Source organism: Sus scrofa, chromosome 11 (assembly GCF_000003025.6).
Source record: "Sus scrofa isolate TJ Tabasco breed Duroc chromosome 11, Sscrofa11.1, whole genome shotgun sequence".
Classification (NCBI taxonomy): Eukaryota; Metazoa; Chordata; class Mammalia; order Artiodactyla; family Suidae; genus Sus; species Sus scrofa.
This window is the reverse complement of record NC_010453.5, coordinates 66,288,473-66,306,429: the sequence shown is the minus strand read 5'-3', so window position 1 is coordinate 66,306,429 and position 17,957 is coordinate 66,288,473. Positions and strand designations below refer to the sequence as shown.

The 17,957-nt window shown below is 46.1% G+C and overlaps 1 protein-coding gene across 1 annotated transcript; it reads left to right on the top strand.

Moving 5' to 3' along the window:
- OXGR1 (oxoglutarate receptor 1) lies at positions 10,604–17,299 on the top strand. Its single transcript, XM_021065794.1, is given in 3 exon segments — positions 10,604–10,949; positions 15,213–15,421; positions 15,424–17,299. Coding segments are annotated over 2 exon segments (1,011 nt in total). The 5' UTR covers positions 10,604–10,949; positions 15,213–15,228; the 3' UTR covers positions 16,242–17,299.

Sequence of the window (17,957 nt, the reverse complement as noted above, 5' to 3'; positions counted from 1 at the left end):
CCTCCCACCCTCGACAACCACAAGTCTGTTCTCTGTGGCTGCGAGTCTGTTTGTAGGAATGTAAATTGGTACAACCACGATGGAAAACAGTGTGGAGGCTCTTCAGAAAACTCAGTCTAGAACTACGTTTTTCAAGCTGGCTCCATGCACAATTCAAGCCTTTGTCTTATTAAATTACTGGAGACAAGGACTTTGCAAATGATCTGTATTGTTAATTACTTGTCTCCAGTAATTAACTACATATGATCCAGCAATCCCACTCCTGGCCATGTATCTGGACAAAACTTTTCATTCAAAAAGACATTTGAGCTTATTTATTTATTTATTTATTTTGGTCCTTTTTGCCATTTGTTGGGCCGCTCCCATGGCATGTGGAGGTTCCCAGGCTAGGGGTCTAATCAGAGCTGTAGCCACCGGCCTACACCACAGCCACAGCAACTCAGGATCTGAGCCGTGTCTGCAACCTACACCACAGCTCATGGCAACCCTGGATCATTAACCCACTGAGCAAGGGCAGGGATCGAACTCGCAACCTCATGGTTCCTAGTCGGATTCGTTAACCACTGCGCCACGACAGGAACTCCTGATCTTATTTTTGATAGGCATGACATATTAGTTATTGTGATTCCACATTGCCCGGTGTGGTATTAGGTGCTTGCTGGTAATGTCTGACTTTGCAGTAGCCTTAACAGTTCCTTTATGGCATTTAGTTATATGTGCAGTTTTAAAACTTGTTCAGTCTTTCTCCAAACTATTAAGTAGTCAAGAAACTATTTTCACCTCTAATTTATTATTGAGAAAACAATAGCTTCCATTAGAAATATCCAGAGCCAAACTCTGAACTATGGTTGCTGTTACTTCTCACCTCCTTGTCACTCTCCGTGGCCTGGTTTCGTTGGTTGATGGGGACACAAGTTATGGCAAATGCTGGGTGCCTGGGGAGGTTCCACCAAGAGGATTTGCAGGTTACTGAGGGTCTAGTGCCTTTCTACCGTGTTCTAGACTCAGCGCTGCCCACGGGACTTGCTCAGGTTCAGGCACAGTGCCCTGGCACCTGCTACAGTCGATGGGAGGATGGGCCACAGAGGGAGACGAGCAGGAGCAGGGCCAGATCCAAACTGGTCTCTGTTTATCGTAACCTCCATGTGGTGCTGAGGGCAGCGCCCAAGGACAAGGAGGGGAAGGAGGGTCCCTTCCCCTCAGACCTCGGAACCCAGCACCCCGTGCCCCTGCAGAGGGCTCTCATTCCTCACTGCTAGAAAGACGGCAGGGGGTGAGGGTTTGTTTCCTAAGCCTTCCACAGCACACAGCGAAAAATGCGGCTGGAATGCTGCTCCCTAGAGAAGCAGGTGCGTTTAGCCCCGGGCTTATTTCTATTGATATATGAGTTCATTCTCTGAAATAAGTTAAAGAAGTAAGGCATGGTTGGCAGCTTTCCTGTTGAGTACAGATTACTTGCAAAGTCCTCGTCTCCAGTAATTTAATAAGACAAAGGCTTGAACTGTGCACAGAGCCAGCTTGAAAAATGTCACTTACAGACAACTTGCTGTCTCCATCCTTGAAGAAGGAAACCATGTCACCACTCTCTCCTCTGTGTGTGTGTGTGTGTGTGTGTGTGTACGTACTCAATGCTGCAGAACTGTGGGATCACAGCATGGCTCCTTTTGGGCAGATTTGCAAAGGTCTTTCTCCACGATTCCCGTTTGACTCTGAAGGCATATCTACCTATGTAGTATCCCCTTTGTGGATGGAAGGCCCCTGAAAGCCTCTAATCAATCACACATGTGCAAATGTCAAGTCCAAAGACAGAATCACTCAGGGCTCTGAGCTAGAATGACCCAGAATAAATTAAAGGTGGTAGTTCTGCAACCTGAGACCCAGTGAGTTGAGAAGCTTAGGGGTGTGCAGTCATTCAGAGATAAAACTCTACCAGGAGCTAGAGATAATCCAGCTCATTCAGAGTTGACAAAATCGTTTTGTGACGTAGAATGGGGAAGAGCTCATCCTGATTGGTTCAGTCAAAGCAACCACATTGTGAAGTCTCCCGTGGTCTCTAAACATAAGAAATAACAACTTAAATGCTTCTTCCCGGCTGACACTTTTAACACTTCTGATAACTTTTTCAAGGCTGAATCTGAGTTGACCAAACAAGTGACTCCCTAATTCAAGCCCAGGGCTGACTTCATGGGCACGTGACCCACGCAGTAGCCCAGGGCCCATGCTCCAGAGAGCCCCTCATTTGTCTTCAGGCCCCATTCCTGCTGTCTTGAAGGTCTTAACAATGCTGTCTTTGAACTTGTGCTTTGTAAGTGAAACGTGATGGACAACGAGCACTCGTATGAGCCCAGGAGCCACACGCAATTCATGCTCATTGCCATTCCTCGCAGCCCATGAAATAGCATTCACGGTCCTCAACACAAAGAATGCTGGGAGACCTGGGGGGCATGGAGTTCAATGACAAGGCAAGTGCAAGGTCAGTGTTGGATCTCTGGCTGTGTGGCGGGGGTGGGGGGCATTGACAGCACCTACAGGCCATGCTCTCTGATTGAGCCAGAGCTTGCTTTAGATCCAGAAAGAAGGCACTGCTCTAATAAATATTCAGGAGCAAGGAACTCAAGCTTACCGTTTTGAACTTGTGTTACTTCCCTGAATAAACCAGTGACTTACACTGAAAATGATGGTTTAGGAAGAAAGAGAAAAATGGGGCAACCCATGATTATTTTCCCCTCGGTCTTCTCTTACTCATCAGTAAACTAAAGACAGAGGTCATGGAATGTGTGTGCGTCAAAGAGGGAAATAAAACAGCTGGGTTGGTTTGGGGTCATGCTTCCACCGTTGGGGTAATACCCAAATACACACATAGTTTATGAGCTTTGGAATATGGCTTGTGTGATTTTAAGGGTGCTTCGTGTAAGTTGACTGCTCTTATATTTGCATATAAAATTAACATTGCATCATATAAAGATGAAGCGTCATTTCTTGCTAATAGTTGAACGTGAATTTTCTTTTTATTTAAAAAGACATTAAATGACAAAACAAAACAAAAGACACCATGACACCAAGAGAGACTGTGGAAGAAAGGAAAAAGCTTTGTATTTTAGTACCTCTAAAGGCAACTTTTCTTCTGCTTTTTAAGCAGGGCGTCCCACATTTTCATTTTCTACTGGCCCTGCAAATTATAGAGCTGGCCCTGCTCAGGGCCTAAGAAGTGCATGGGTCCAGGATGCAAAAAGAGGCTGCATTAAGGGTCCCCCCCCAGGTGACTGTTGAGATCAGGAGGGAACCCCCTTCAAGAGCTCAGCCCCTAAAGGGCAAGTGGCTAAAACCGCTGGGTGCAGGCTTCCCTGGAGCTGTTCTGTTTATCATGCTCGGTCTGTGAGGTTGCCTTCAGGAGGAAGGTCTCCCAGCAGCACTCCCTTCTGTCCCTGCACACCCTGCACCACACGGCCACCCCTGTGCTGTGGCCACAGAGACCCCAGAAAATCGGGCTGGAAAGCAGTCATGTGGGAACTCAGTGGCGATGCTTCTTTTTCAAATCATTGCATAATAAAAAAGCCAGATGTGGATTATTTCTTCAGAGAGCATCAAAACAAGATCTTTTGGCCACCTATTTGCCCCCAGTTAAAAATTTAATAAAACAGTTAAAAAGTTAATTATTAACTAGTTAATAATTAAAATAAAAAATAAAACTCAAAGGACATCGGAAAACCATAGAACCAGCCGCCAGTGTGTTTGGCCTGGAGAGGAGGATTAAAGAAGGTTTGCAGAGGGCAGGAGCAGACCACCTTTGAAGGTGGAGTGGAGGTGAGTGCGTCGGTTTTTCCTAAAGGGTAGGCGACCCCCGTGGACTCACTGGTCTCTTCAGTTATCACTGGACAATTGTTGGACTTTCACAGAAGGCTGGGTACTGTCGACTCAATTGGGATTAAGGCCAGATGTACAGTGAAAGAGGATTTAAAAATTTTTTTCAACCTAATGACCTATCAATTTGGTATAATTAGGAAGGGGGAACAATAAACAGCTTAATGATTTTAGCCAACATACATCAGGCACAAAGCAGAAAGGGCAGCCTCTTGAGGACTGTCTATGAAAAATGGAAGAAAGGCAGCAAGAGCTGCTCTAATTAAATTACTTTTGTTTTTATTGTATTTTTTCTGAAAGTGAGCCCTAAGACAGCCACTCTAAGGGAAACACAATGCTCTCTCTACACTTTAGTCGCAACGTGCGGCATTTCAGCCTCCTCTCATGCAAACTCCTCCACACGCAGAGCCTGTCCACCTCGGAGGTGCACCTGTCTGGCTTATTGTTCATAGAGTCCAGGCTAGTTGGAAACTGTCTTGGTTTCCTCACTCAAATCAGATTTCAAGTTTGATTTTTCAAAGGTGAATAGGTTAGCACAGTGGTCTGTTGTGTCAACAGGGCCCTGGAAAAAAATTAATCATGAAAGCAATACCAGAAGGTCAAAAGGAAGAAATTAAAAATGCTATACTAAAGAAATGACAGAACCTGTAGCTTTTTTATTTTATTTTTTTTTTGAGGCATTTTAATGCCAACGCAGAAGCAGGACAAATAAAATAAGAGTATGGCGCGGTGTGCTTGCTGAAAGGGAGAAGGGACCAAAGACTCTTAGCAGACTAGGGGAACAACTTTCAATAGCTCGCAATAGTCTGACGTTCCCTGAGGAGGCTAGAAAGAGAAGGAATCCTAACAGAGCAGGGGGGGGAAGGGATCTCTGGCAACAAGTTATGTTTTGAAGTGTTAGATGAAGTGAATGCCGTCGGCATTGACTGCTGCACAAAACCCAAACAATCGTTCTTTCAGCACCAAAGCATTTGAATCTCTGAACTTCAACAGCTTAGAAGAGTGATTCATGTTCCATTCACACAGTGAATACCGCAAGGTGGGGTGCAGAAGTTGAGAGCGATGCTGGAACAATTTCCTCCTGTTTGCTTCGGACCTAAGCATCCTGTGCTGTCCTCAGTCTTGCCACTGGGGTTCACAAAAGTCACAAGGTGCATTATGGGTACCTCGGCAGAGGAGGAGGATGGAGGTGGTTTTACGTGGTGAGTGTCTGTGTGGGGTTGGAAGTGAGGGGTACATTCCTTCACGGTCTTAAGGGGCTGAAAGAAAGATACTGTTTGTATGACCCGCTGCTTTAGTAAAGTTCCCTCACGGTGGCAAGAGGCCAGGCTCTGACCCCCGAATTTACTTGTCTTCCATAAAACAAGAAGATGACTTGAGGAATCATGTGATTCTGGTCCAACATTCTTTTCATAGTTTCAAAAGTTCCAAAGAGAGAAATAAGGTAATAAAACCTTAACCCCAGAATAAACATCAGAAGATGAAAACCTAAACAAATAACAAACCATAATGTATAATAAATATAACTTGATATATAAAGAATACGAGAAATAGAAAGACTACCTCTTAACAACAAGAACAAAAACCAAAAAGTTGCTTCCTTTTTTCAATTTCTAAAGGGATGTCCTTTTTTCATAGTGGAAACTTGCTGATAATATGCCTTGAACTGAACACCTGACTAAGAGAAAAAATAGTGGATGATAAGGGCTAAGCACATTTGAAATAGCCCTTGTTACACGTCCCAGCTCAAACACTTCTAATGGCTCCCCATTGCCTGTGTAATTAGATACAGGCCATCCACCACCATCTGCATTAGTGACCTATTGCTGCGTAACAAATTACCACATCTTAGTGGCTGAAAACAACACTTGTTTGTTATCTTACCATTTCTATGAGTCCAGGGTTCGGAGTCCAGCATGGCTCAGCTGGTCTTCGGCTCAGGGTTTCACCAGGCTGCACTCCAGCTACACGACTGAGTTCTTACCCCGGGATCAATGCGGAGGTGTCCACACCCACTCCCTGCAGTGTTAGTAGACACGGTTTCCTTCTAGGCTGCAGGATTCGTGATTCTCGGCAGCTTGCTCCCTCGGAGCCGGGGCTGGAGAGAAGGAATTTAGTCTCCCCATTCTACTCTCTAGGGCTCATCCATCCCCACTGCTCTTCTAGATGTACTTAGTATTTAATATTCTAGGAAAACTGGACCTCGTGTTAGGACCTGAAATGTCCTTCCATCCTTAGCCTCCATATTTTTACATCAATGGACCCCTCCTCCTAAAAGTCCTCCTTAAAAACATCTAGCTTTGTCTAACTCCTACCCAAAGTCCGTCTCAAATATGTGCTGTATTCCTTTTTGAAATGTAATGTTTTGCTAATACTTTCCACAACAGCTGTCAGCACTGCCGTCTGTTTCGGTTCATTTCGGAGGAATCATCTTTAAGAGGCACTGGCTCCTGCCCCAAAGGTACATCCCAGGAATAGACCATTGGTCTACAGGCTGAACCCCAGACTCTGGAAGGGTCCCCACTTTATTCCTCCCTTTCTTTCTCTTGATTTTCCAGGCTTAATTTTGTTTTTGCAGAAAACAGCACAGCTCTGCAGCACCTCCTCAGCTTGTTGTGGGTGTCTGGTAGGCCAGGTTGTCACGTGATTGGTTTTCCGCATTCTTTCTCTGCTTTAAGGTAGAGCTGCCCTCTGCTGCTAGGACGTGTTCTCCGTCTTCCTCTCTCCATTGGAAGGCTGGCTTCTCATCCCAGCTGGTCCCTTTATTCAGGAACTGACCTCGGAGAGGGTTTGTCCAACCTCCATTTTTGCTTTTTTTTTTTTCAGATGGAGCCTTAGAGAAGGAACCGCCTTTCCTAGCTAACTGAGTTGCTTTGCAAACACTAAAATTCAGGCCTCAAACTTCCGAAACTCTCTCCCTTCCTCCTCCCTGAAGAAATGTTGTAGGAATCTGAAAGCCACTGCAACAGCTGAATTTGTTGCCTAGGAGAGTATGGATCCAAAGCTTGCTTTATTTAAACAGTGTGTCTTTACTAAGCAATCCATTGTAAAGGCATTAGAAAAAAGTTAACCATGTTTTTAAAAAAATCAAGACAGTTCATCGCATGAAAGTATTGCTGTCATACCAAGACCTACCATGTTGTGGCCAAAGTTACAAAAAAAAGCCTGCCAAAGCTAATAGTGGTGTTTCAAAATATAGGTCTTATTATCAGGCAGCTATGGTGAGGCCCACATGTCAGGAGTTGATTGCCATTGAAAAGGTAGCTTTTAGTACACACAGATCCCAGGAGGAGGGGGCCCACCACACTGTGGGGGGTGTGCATAGGGAAGCGTCAGGGTTGGTTAGGAGGCAGACGGCAAAGGGGAACTATGGCGAAGCCTTTGTTTTGGTTTCTGCGGGAAGGACCAGGCAAGGCAGGAATCAGGCTTAGGATTGGCTAGTTTGAATAAGCGAATTCTGGGGGCATAAAGGGCTGACCTAGTCGTCTTGTACCTGGTCCTGGGGTCATTAGGGCAGGTAGATGGTGGACCAGAGTGTAAGAGCCCAGTAAAGATGGTGGCTGGGGATATAGGCTCTGAATGGGTTAGTCTGCATCTGCAAGTACCCTCTCTCTAGGAATGGGCTAACTCCAGGAGAGGCAGTCTCTCCAGACCGGCGAGGTCCCAGATGTCAAAGCATCAGAACACAAAGAAGAGAGGAGGTTAACACAAATGGTCAGGAATGATGGGGAATGAGAGCCAGGGGAGAGGGAAATAGGACAGCCCACTTGTCACCAATGATGTGTTCCTTTCTCATGCGGCTCTGCATGGGAGACTAGCCACATGTTACGCCTCTTCTTCCCCCGCCTTTGGAAGATGCTTCTTGAATTTGCCTTCTCTGCAGAGTCTCATGGGGCTTTTTGGAGCAGGATGCTTTAAGACACAGGTGCTTCATAATTAGAGAAATTCTGAGTATCCAGAGCTAAGTCCCATCCCCTGCTTCAGGGGAACAGTTGCAGCCCATTGCACTTGTGCTGCCCGAATGGCTGAGAATCTAAATGCTGGAAGCATGTTCTACTGGGGGCTCATTTTAAAAAAGAAAATGCATTTCTGAATCTGGGCAAGAGGCCAATTTTAAAAGGAATTTGAATTTTACCTTCATATAAATCTTTGACTTTCGGTTGGAAAAGACTACTTCAAGATCCTAAATATGAAATTTAAAAGTTAGTCTAAATTAGTAACATCATTTTGTTTTTAATTTTTTTCTTTTTTTAATTTTTACTTTTAAATTTTATAATTTTTATTTTTTCCATTATAGTTGATTTACAGTGTTCTGTCAATTTCTACTGTACAGCTAAGTGACCCAGTCATATCTATATATATATACTTTTTTTTTTTCTCTCACATTATCCATCAGGTCACATCATTTTCTAAGGCAAGTTGTTTTAAAGGTACACCAATTATGTTATTCTCTTTTGTCAGAGACATTTAAGATTTTTTTTTTTCTGCACATGGATGCTTTCTTGGTGAGCATTTCAAGTTGTCGTAAGAAGTGAAATTTATAGATAAATACTGAAAGATAAAGAAGGCAATAGCTCCACACATCATTTTGTCGATGGAGCCAGTTTAGAGTGTTGGACTACAGCACGTTGTTTTCTGGTGGAGCAGGGGCTCCGATCAGGTGGTCCAGCTGCCCCCAGCATGGCACGTAGTCAGGACAGAGGGCCAGTGCCTTGGTCTTACGCAGCTGCCCTGGCCTTGTGCTCAGGCTTGTCCCTTGACCATCTCTCATTCTCAGTGACTTCCTTTGTAAAGTGAGACCACAGCAATGGGTTTTTTAACAGATTTTTTTTTTTTTTTTAATGGGTGAACTACACATGACAGAAACATACGTCTTAACCATGTTTAAGCATGCAGTTGCGTGGCCCTAAGTACATTCATACTGTGGCGCCACCATCGTTGTCGTCCATCCGCAGAACTGCTTTCACCTTTCAAAACTGAACTCTGGGCGTTCCCGTCCAGAAACACATCCGACTAGGAACCATGAGGTTTCAGGTTGATCCCTGGCCTCACTCAGTGGGCCGTGAGCTGTGGTGTAGGTTGCAGACTTGGCTCAGATCCTGCGTTTCTGTGGCTGTGGTGTAGGTTGGAGGCTACAGCTCTGATTTGACCCCTAGCCTGGGAACCTCCACATGCTGTAGGCGCGGCCCTAAAAAAGCAATTAAAAAAAAAAAGTGAACTCCTGTACCCATTAAACAAACATTTCCCATTCCGTCTATTTCCAGCCCCTGGCAACCACCATTCGGTTTTGTGTCTCTATGAATTTGACTGCGCTAAGTATCTCCTGTAAGCAGAATCATACAGTGTTTGTCCTCTTGTAAGTGGTTTATGTCACTGAGCATAAGGTCCTCAAGATTCTCCCATGTTGTAGCATGTGTCAGAATGTCCTTCCTTTCTAAGACTGAATAATAGTTCCTTATGTGTACATCCTGCATTTTATTTATCCATTCATCCACCTTTGGGCATTGGGGGGTTGCTCCCACATTTTGACTGTTGTGAATAATGCTGCTATGAACATGGATATACAAATCTCTCTTTGAATTCCTGTTTTTGGTTCTTTGGGGAATACACTCAGAGTGGAATTGCTGGATCATAATTGGTTTTTAATTTTTGATGAACCGTTTTACTATTTGCAGTATGATGTAGTTGTACCATTTGACATTCCAAGGACTGCGTGTTTTAAAATGTCCCTTCCATGTCTAAAAGTCTAAGACCAAGTACTTGTTTTTAAATAATTGCTTTAAGCCATTTCCGCTTGATCACCAAGGGAAAAATGTATGAATGTCTTTTACTCCGAAAGCTTTTCTTGACCTCACTTTCTCTTACAATTGAATCATGTTCCCTCACAGAGCGCTTATTTACCGGAATCAAACCAGAATCACTTTTGAAATTCATTTTGATTTTGCTCAGGAATATGAGTTCCTGCAGGCAGAGATCAAGTCTTACTCTTCTTTAGCTCCCAGTGCCCAGCCCAGAACAGTCGAGCAGCAAATGTCTGTGGAATGACTGTGTGGACGGATTGGAACAAAAGAGGATCAAAGAATTCCAAATGAGGAATTGAGGAAGTGACTGAAAGGAGTAAAATTGGAGAAGAAGTTTTCTCGGAATGCAAACCTTTCCTGAGAGAGGCAGGGACTCGAATAATGATAATGACCAGCATACTAATAAAAGTATCTAAAATAGAGCATTGTCCAACCGTCAGGGTGATCTCCTCAGTGGGCTCTGGGATGCCCAGTTTACCATCCTCGTCCTGCAGGCCGGCCTGCCTGGAAGGTGGACGCGTTGTTTTAATGAGCATGGAAGTGCAGAAGGGGCACTCGATGCACAGCCACCCTGGAGCACAGAAGGGGCTTCCTCCCCGCCTCCCCATTAGGCAATGCAGGTCCCTCCCCTTTGATGCTGCCAGAGAGCTCAGTGTCCAGTGATTCAGAGCCCAACTCTCTTACTTGAAGGGGCCACGTTTCAGGAAGGGACAACATTATGGCCGGAGGACTGGGTCCCACATCTGGAGACTGGCCAGGTGCTCTTCCCACAATTACAAACTGTTTTTCACATGGCCTTGCTGAGCAGCTGCAGGGCCTGTAATGAGATACAGAGAAAAGACACTCGAGTGGAGGGCTTCAATTTAGAGGGCCAAATTTAAGTCGCTTCCATCCCATACTAAATAAAAGGCCCTGAACGGTGGTTAAGCAGGTGGTAGTTCTGGACTCAGAACAGGACCGCAGCCATCCATCCTAGGGCAGGAACCCTTCTGCCAGTCTGTTTTTGCCCCTCCACAAAACTCCCTTTGGGCGGTTTCCAGCTAAACCGTCTTCGAGAATGTCCAGAGGTCCCCAGAGAGGAAGCTGCTGCCCTGCGCTGGCCACGAAAGTGGGCGAGGGGGATGCTGGCCACTGGGCGGAACCGAGAGCGCACCTGCTCCGTGCGCTGGGAGCGGTGGGAGGGGCAGGGGCGGCGCGCGGGGCTCTGCTCGACCATCCCGCCGACCTGGGGAAGCCTCGCTCCGACGGCCACTCGGGGGTGACTGGTGGCCGCGCCTGGGGTGCCAGGTGAGCCGCGATAGGGGGTACGGGGCGCCGGGGGCGGGAGGGAAGGCGCAGAGTGCTGGGGATCTGCGCTGATGCGGGACTGGGATCGCGAGGCGCTCTGAGCCTGGCGGGGCAGAGCCTCCGGACCCGTCTCTGCTCCAAGACCAGGCTAAGGCAGAGTCTCGGGCCCCAAGTTCCCTCTGTGGCAGCAGCATTGCAGTCCGCATCCTGGCAGGGAGTGGGGGCGCTTGGGGAAAAATAAAAGCCAAGAATGGCCAGAGATGGTGTCAGGGATGCCTGGGAAAGTCCCAGACTAGTGACTTTATTGGTACGTTTTCCAAGTGTGCGGCCTTTGCGGGGCCTTTGGGGGCAGAGACTTCATCGCTGACAGGATAGATTCTGCCGTCCGGATGCATCTCTAGCTCACCCTGGATGCCCAAGACACTGCCCCACGACCTCCCGCAGCAGGCAACCTTCCCTCCCAACTGCCTTTATCTTGTCTTGTTGCTTTGTTTCCTTGCTATCGATTAAGAACTAATTTAGGATAGTTTCTAACCCTCCAAATTGCATGTAGAAAAATCATGTGTCCATTTGTGTATTCTCATAGATTTTATTTAATTGGAGAATATTAAATATCAAATAGCTAAAATCGTAGATTTGGGCCCCCTCAGCAAGTTGTCAGGATACCTGAGTTGCAGATTTGTATTCGCAATTTGGGTTTGATGGAAGAGTTGGGGAGAGGACAGATTCCTTCTGGATTCAGGAAGGACAGCATTCACCATCTGCACAAATCTGTCTGCAGTAAGAATTGATCTGTCTTCCACTGGTACAGGGTTAAATTAGCTTACAGATAGGTGGGTGCGGACACCCAGATGAATCTTCGTGAATGAAAGGTCTGTCCAAGCTTTTCTTGGTAACCACATGCAGCATCAGCTGTGGAGTTTCCGAGGACTCTGAGGGAAGGTGAGAGCAGCAGTGTTTCAAGATTCTACCTCCGTGGTCCTTGGCAACTTGGGTAAAGGGGGGGAGAATGACATTCACTTAGAGCAGCACCAGAAAAACCCAGGGAGTGTGGAGGGGGGAGCTGCAGTGGAGTTGGAGGTGGGGTTGCCAGGTAGGGCGTTTGCTACAAAATTCAGATACCCTGGAAGATTCACATTGCGTCATTAATCCCACTTGACTGTTCCCCCCAAGTGGGTAAGAACCCTGGGTGGACGTCAGGTAGCAGATGCTGCGCCTTGAGTAGATACCATGTCTGGTCTGGTCTTCTTTAGCCACAGAAGCTTGGAACCCTCAGTCTGTGAAGTTCATGGGCGCTGGCCATTAGGATAGCGGTCCTGGGCTGTGCATTCCCAAAACACTGACATCCTGCAGCTAGCCTCACACAATCACAGGCTCTTCCCAATTTCAGAGAGAAAAAAAAAAAAAAAAAAAAGTAGAGGCTGCAATGATAAGCTTTTTCCGTTATAACAAAGCTCCCAAGATGTTGGTGCTTGCTTTCTTGGTGTGGCATCTAGTTCGGTTAAGACCTGTCCATCTGGTCAGGCTGAAGCTTAGTAGATCATTATTTCTGGTTTAGAAAGAGTGCCATAGTCCTGGGAGGTCTGTATTCCTCGTGTGATTGAGATCCACTGTCGTGGCAAAACTTGGGAATATGCCACGTGATTCCCTGCTGTCCTTTGGATGGAAATGCCTCCTTTGTGGGCATCTGGGGCTCTGGGGGCGGCGATGAGTTACGCAGGACTCTGGGACTGTCGAGGAAAGAAACTGCCTCATTCTACGTGGCTCACAGCCTCGATCAGTGTTTCTCTCCTGTTCTTAACTTCACCTGTGTTTTGTCAACTCAAACGCTCAGGGAGGTTTAGGGGAGAGGGGTGACATTTCTTAGTCAGTTCCTCCCCCCTTGCATTTGGCCAGCCAGTCTTCGGTAAATCCCAACTTGCACTGTTGCTTTTCAAAACAATAAGGTGGTTGCTTCTACCGACAACCTGCCTTTTCCTGATATGAGGGCGGTTTAAAACGACCCCATAACACGGCAGGGGGTTTTTGGCAAAGACAGAAAATTAATTTTGCTCTTTACTTGAAAAGCCATTAAGGAACCAGACTTGTTTTTTCTTTTGGGTAGCAGTGGCTGGTTCACTAGCTCTTCAGCCCAAGGTAAGTTGTGCTGATGTTACTTCTGATTCTTTCATTCAGCACGTGCTTATTGAGGCCCTCTGTGTGTGGGCCCCTGCCCTGCAAGGTGACTTCCTGTTTCTGCTTTCGAGGAGCAGACAGCCAGGCGGCATGGTCTTCTTGAATCTTGACTTGCTAAAAACAGACTTCAGGAAGTGCTGCTTCAGAGACTCCCTGACTGCGACCATTTACTTTTGGGTTCCAATGACTGCCTTCTATCCATGCATGAGCCCATTATGGCTTTTGACCAAGAAAAAGGCTACCCACTGTGATCTCCTGGCCTCACAGCACCCTGGCTGGTCAGCAGGGCCTGACTCCTGTCACCCCTGGTTCTGTGTCAATGGTAGTTCTACAAAAAGCATTGCCAGTGAGAGTAAATGAATTGGACAGGAAGAGACACATTCACTCTTGGTCAAGAATCCGTGGCCCCAGGTAGCACCGGCCTCTCTCGTGAGGCTCCTGATTGCTGCCCTCGTCACCTCTCCCAGATCTCAGTGCCCAGCAGGTTTCCTAACCCTGAACTGTCCTTTTTCCAGTTCATTCAGAATTAAACTATACATGTTTAAATGCATTCTGACATTTCTCTTGCAACCTCTTGAACTCTGTCAGACCCCAGGGCCTTTGCACATGCTACTCCTTTTGCCTGGAGCGCCTTCTCTCTCTGTTGCTAGTTTCCGCTTAAATGTTCCCTCCTAATGACATTCCTTTAGTGCCACCTCCCCTTCTCCAGGTGGCTGTTCCCTCCCTTCTTAGTAATATCGGTAGGCTTGTACTATTCATCTATCAAAGGACTCTGTGGTTAACAACCACCTAACATTTATTTAGCACTTATTTTGTCCCAGTAGTGTTCAAAGAGCTTTTCTTGTCTTTTTTGATATATCGATAGTTCCACGAGGTAGAGTTTTATTTTGTTAAAATAATTCCTCTGTCCATCTCCCCAAGTAGACTGTGATAGTGGCTTGTACATCTGTGTGTGTTATTCGTTTTGTATCTTTAGGACCTGGCAGAGGGCCTAATTAAGACACAGTGGGCACTCCTTAAATAAGTAAGTGGATGCGTTTTACCAACAGCTATTTACATCCGAATAATCAACTAATTGCGAGTGCGTCTTCTTTTAAATTATCTTCATGCAGAAATTTACAGTCAAAATTTTAGAAAACTCCAGTAAGCAAGAAGAAAGTTAAAATTTCACTCCTCCCAGACCTAAGCAACTTGCTTAGAGACACACAACTACCCACTGGCTAGACAGAACCAAAGTCAGGCCTGTGTGGCCATAGAGCCCTAGCTGTTTACCCTGCGTGAAGCTGTGGCTCCTCCTCTCCCTGCCAACACCCCCCCACAACAGGAGCAGGTTACAGTAGCAACTCAAATGAGCTGGGAGGGCTGAAATTTGCAAATGAAATCTGCCAGACCTATAGTGTTGGAATGTATGAGATCTTCCATTTTAAAATGTCTGGTATTCTGTCTTTCCACGCCTTTCACTTCCTCTTCCACCCTTCAGTTGGGTGCTGCAGAGGGAGAGGCAGCACAGTGAGGCAAGGTGGAGAGAGAATGGATCACAAGTCAGAAAAACACAGGTTCGAATCCCAGCTGTCTCACTCAGCTGTGTTACCAGAGACAGGTTGCGGTTTTCATCTCTTCTATAAAATAAAAATAATAAGAAATGCCTCTCAGCGGTCGTGATGGTGAAGTGCCTCATGCATGATTCATGATGCGTCTTGTCTCATTGTTGGGTTTCTAATGGTGGTACCCTAGGGCTCACCCCAAAGGCAACCTGGCCAAATGGTTTTCTGCAGCTATATGTGGGGTGTCCCCCCCCACTCCTTCATTTTAATTCTCATGGTAATTTAATTTTGATATTATTGTTAGATGTCTTTAGTAACTTGCCTTACAGTCATTTTCTTAGAAATTCAATTTCTTCTTTACAAGGTTTCTTTGGAGATTAAAGAGAAAGAAGTGGCAAATTTGGGCCGTTAGAGCAATTTTCATTTCAAAGTGCATCATTGTTTTCATTACCCTGCCATTGATGCCTCTTCTGTTTTCCTTTATCAGCGAGTTACTTTCTCTCGATTCCTATTGCCAAACTGAACTCTCTTGTTTTCTTGCAAGATGAAAGGAGACAACCATGAACGAGCCGCTAGATGACTCTGTAAATGCTTCTGATTTCCCTGATTATGCAGCCGCTCTTGGAAATTGCACTGATGAAAAGCTCCCACTCAAGAGGCACTACCTCCCTGTAATTTATAGCATCATCTTCCTGGTGGGCTTTCCCGGGAACGCAGTCGCCATCTCCACGTACGTCTTCAAAATGCGGCCCTGGAGAGCAGCACCATCATTATGCTGAACCTGGCCTGCACCGACCTGCTCTATCTCACCAGCCTCCCCTTCCTGATCCACTACTACGCCAGCGGCGAGAACTGGATCTTTGGCGACTTCATGTGCAAGTTCATCCGCTTCGGCTTCCATTTCAACCTGTACAGCAGCATCCTCTTCCTCACCTGTTTCAGCATCTTCCGCTACTTGGTCATCATCCACCCGATGAGCTGCTTTTCCACGCGCAAGACTCGGTGGGCCGCGGTGGCCTGTGCCGTGGTGTGGATCGTTTCGCTGGCGGCCGTCATGCCCATGACCTTCCTGATCACGTCGACCACCGGGACCAACAGATCTGCCTGCCTTGACCTCACGAGCTCGGATGACCTCACAACTATCAAATGGTACAACCTGATTTTGACGGCGACCACGTTCTGCCTCCCGTTGGCGATAGTGACGCTTTGCTACACGACGATCATCTACACCCTCACCCAGGGCCCTCAGACGCACAGCTGCCTTAAGCAGAAGGCTCGGAGGCTGACCATTCTGCTGCTCCTCGTGTTTTATATATGCTTTTTGCCCTTCCACATCTTAAGGGTCGTTCGGATCGAATCTCGCCTGCTTTCCATCAGCTGTTCCACCGAGAATCAGATCCACGAGGCGTACATCGTTTCTAGACCGCTGGCCGCCCTCAACACCTTTGGCAACCTGTTGCTGTATGTGGCGGTCGGCAGCAACTTCCAGCAGGCCGTCTGCTCGATGGTGAGGTGCCCAGCAGGTGGGGACCTGGAGCAAGGGAAGAAAATCAGTCAGTCAAACAACCCTTGAAACACTTCCTGTACTCAGCCAAAGGGAAATGCTGATACCTCTTCGGTAGCTTCTAAGAAGTCCGGACTCTCTCCCTCAGCGGAACTCTTGGAAAACAGTGCACGCTCAGGTAGCCATGTGCCCAAGCCAGGGCAGGGCTGCTGTGAGTTCTTTATCATCTGCTTATTGGGATCCTTCCTTGGGTAGATGTAAGCATGGGATGGATGCAGATCGGTCAAGTGTTCAGATGTAGAATAGGAGCCATCGGGACTCAGGGCCATTTGAGTGACATCTAGTCTCACCAACTTTATATGTATGTAGTTTTATACACACACACACGTACATAGTGTGTAAATTAAAATTCACCCACTAGCCCTAGATCTACAATATTTTATGCCATGATAAGAGAAAGCCAATCTTTTCACTTGTAGCTTCTTGCTTCTTTATACTGAGGTCTGTTAGTACTGAGCCCCTAAAACTACTCAAGGCATTATTTGTATAGTTTTCAATACTTGCTTTTTAAAAAATTTCATATCTTTATAATTTTTTCAAACTTCGTGATTATTAAACTATTTTTCACCAGGCCTTAGTCAATTTTGTAGACTAAAGCTGGCCAGTACAATACACCCGAGGCAATTCAACGATGTCCATGTGAATACCTAAAAGGAACACCTGCCAGATATTTTTCTCTATTGTTGTAGGTTCTTTTAAAAGCTGTTATTGAATTTGTAAAAATTATCAATTTGTACTGGTCATTATTGGCATGTCCTGGGGAAGAAAGAGCACTTTGGGGGGAACAGAAGTACTTTTCAATATTATGTGTATATTGGGTGTTAAATAAAATCTAACATTGTTTTAATTTCTCTGGGAACATATTCTGGGAAAAACTCTCTTTTATATACCTTCTCATTTGTGCCTCTCTTGAAAATGTGTTCTCTGTTATAATAGCTAAAGCTATTTTTGAATTATGTTGTTTAATTAGCACTCAATGTAAATATTTGAGAAAATGCCTAGTCTGGATAGTCAAAACCCTGGTAAATGTGTTGATACCATTAATAAACTGATTTTAAATCACTGGATAGGCTGGTAAGAGTTTCCTGTGAAAATGCAGCTTTACCACCATTACATTTACATGAAGCTTGTGTTCTCCATGTTGACAGAGCAAATACAATTTTAAGAATCCGTTCTAGAAGAAGGCTGGAATAGACGATTTGAACAGAGGAAAGGATCCTGTAGGAAATCTTCCTGGTTTTCAGGCTCTTCTGGGATTTAACATCTGACTTGGGCTTCAGTGCGCATGCGTGTCAGGAAGCTCCCGGCATCGAGGAAGAAAGAAGAAAGGCAGTGACTCGGTACATGAACTTTGCTGGATGATGTGCTTTCTCCATCCACTCCCTTCGGAGCCGTCTCCTTCTGGGCCTTTTTACCGCATGTGGAATGAGCTGTTTCACTAGAGAGCCAGCCTCGGCCATCCTCTCAGCTGCACAGCGTGGAGTTGGAGTTGCAATCAAAGGTCCACTTAGAACCCAGAAGCTCGGTCGCTCTCCCCTCCCCCTCTCCGATGCCCAGCCCGGTTCTGGGGCCATCCCCAAAGTGTGATCACAGTAGCCTTTAAACCGTTGTTGTGATTCTAGCCCTGGGCACAAGCCCCTTGCCCTTCTCTCTCTCACTCTGTTTCTTATTCCAAAGATTTCACCCACCATAGAAAAGCCACTTCGGTCTCCGTCTCAATCTCAG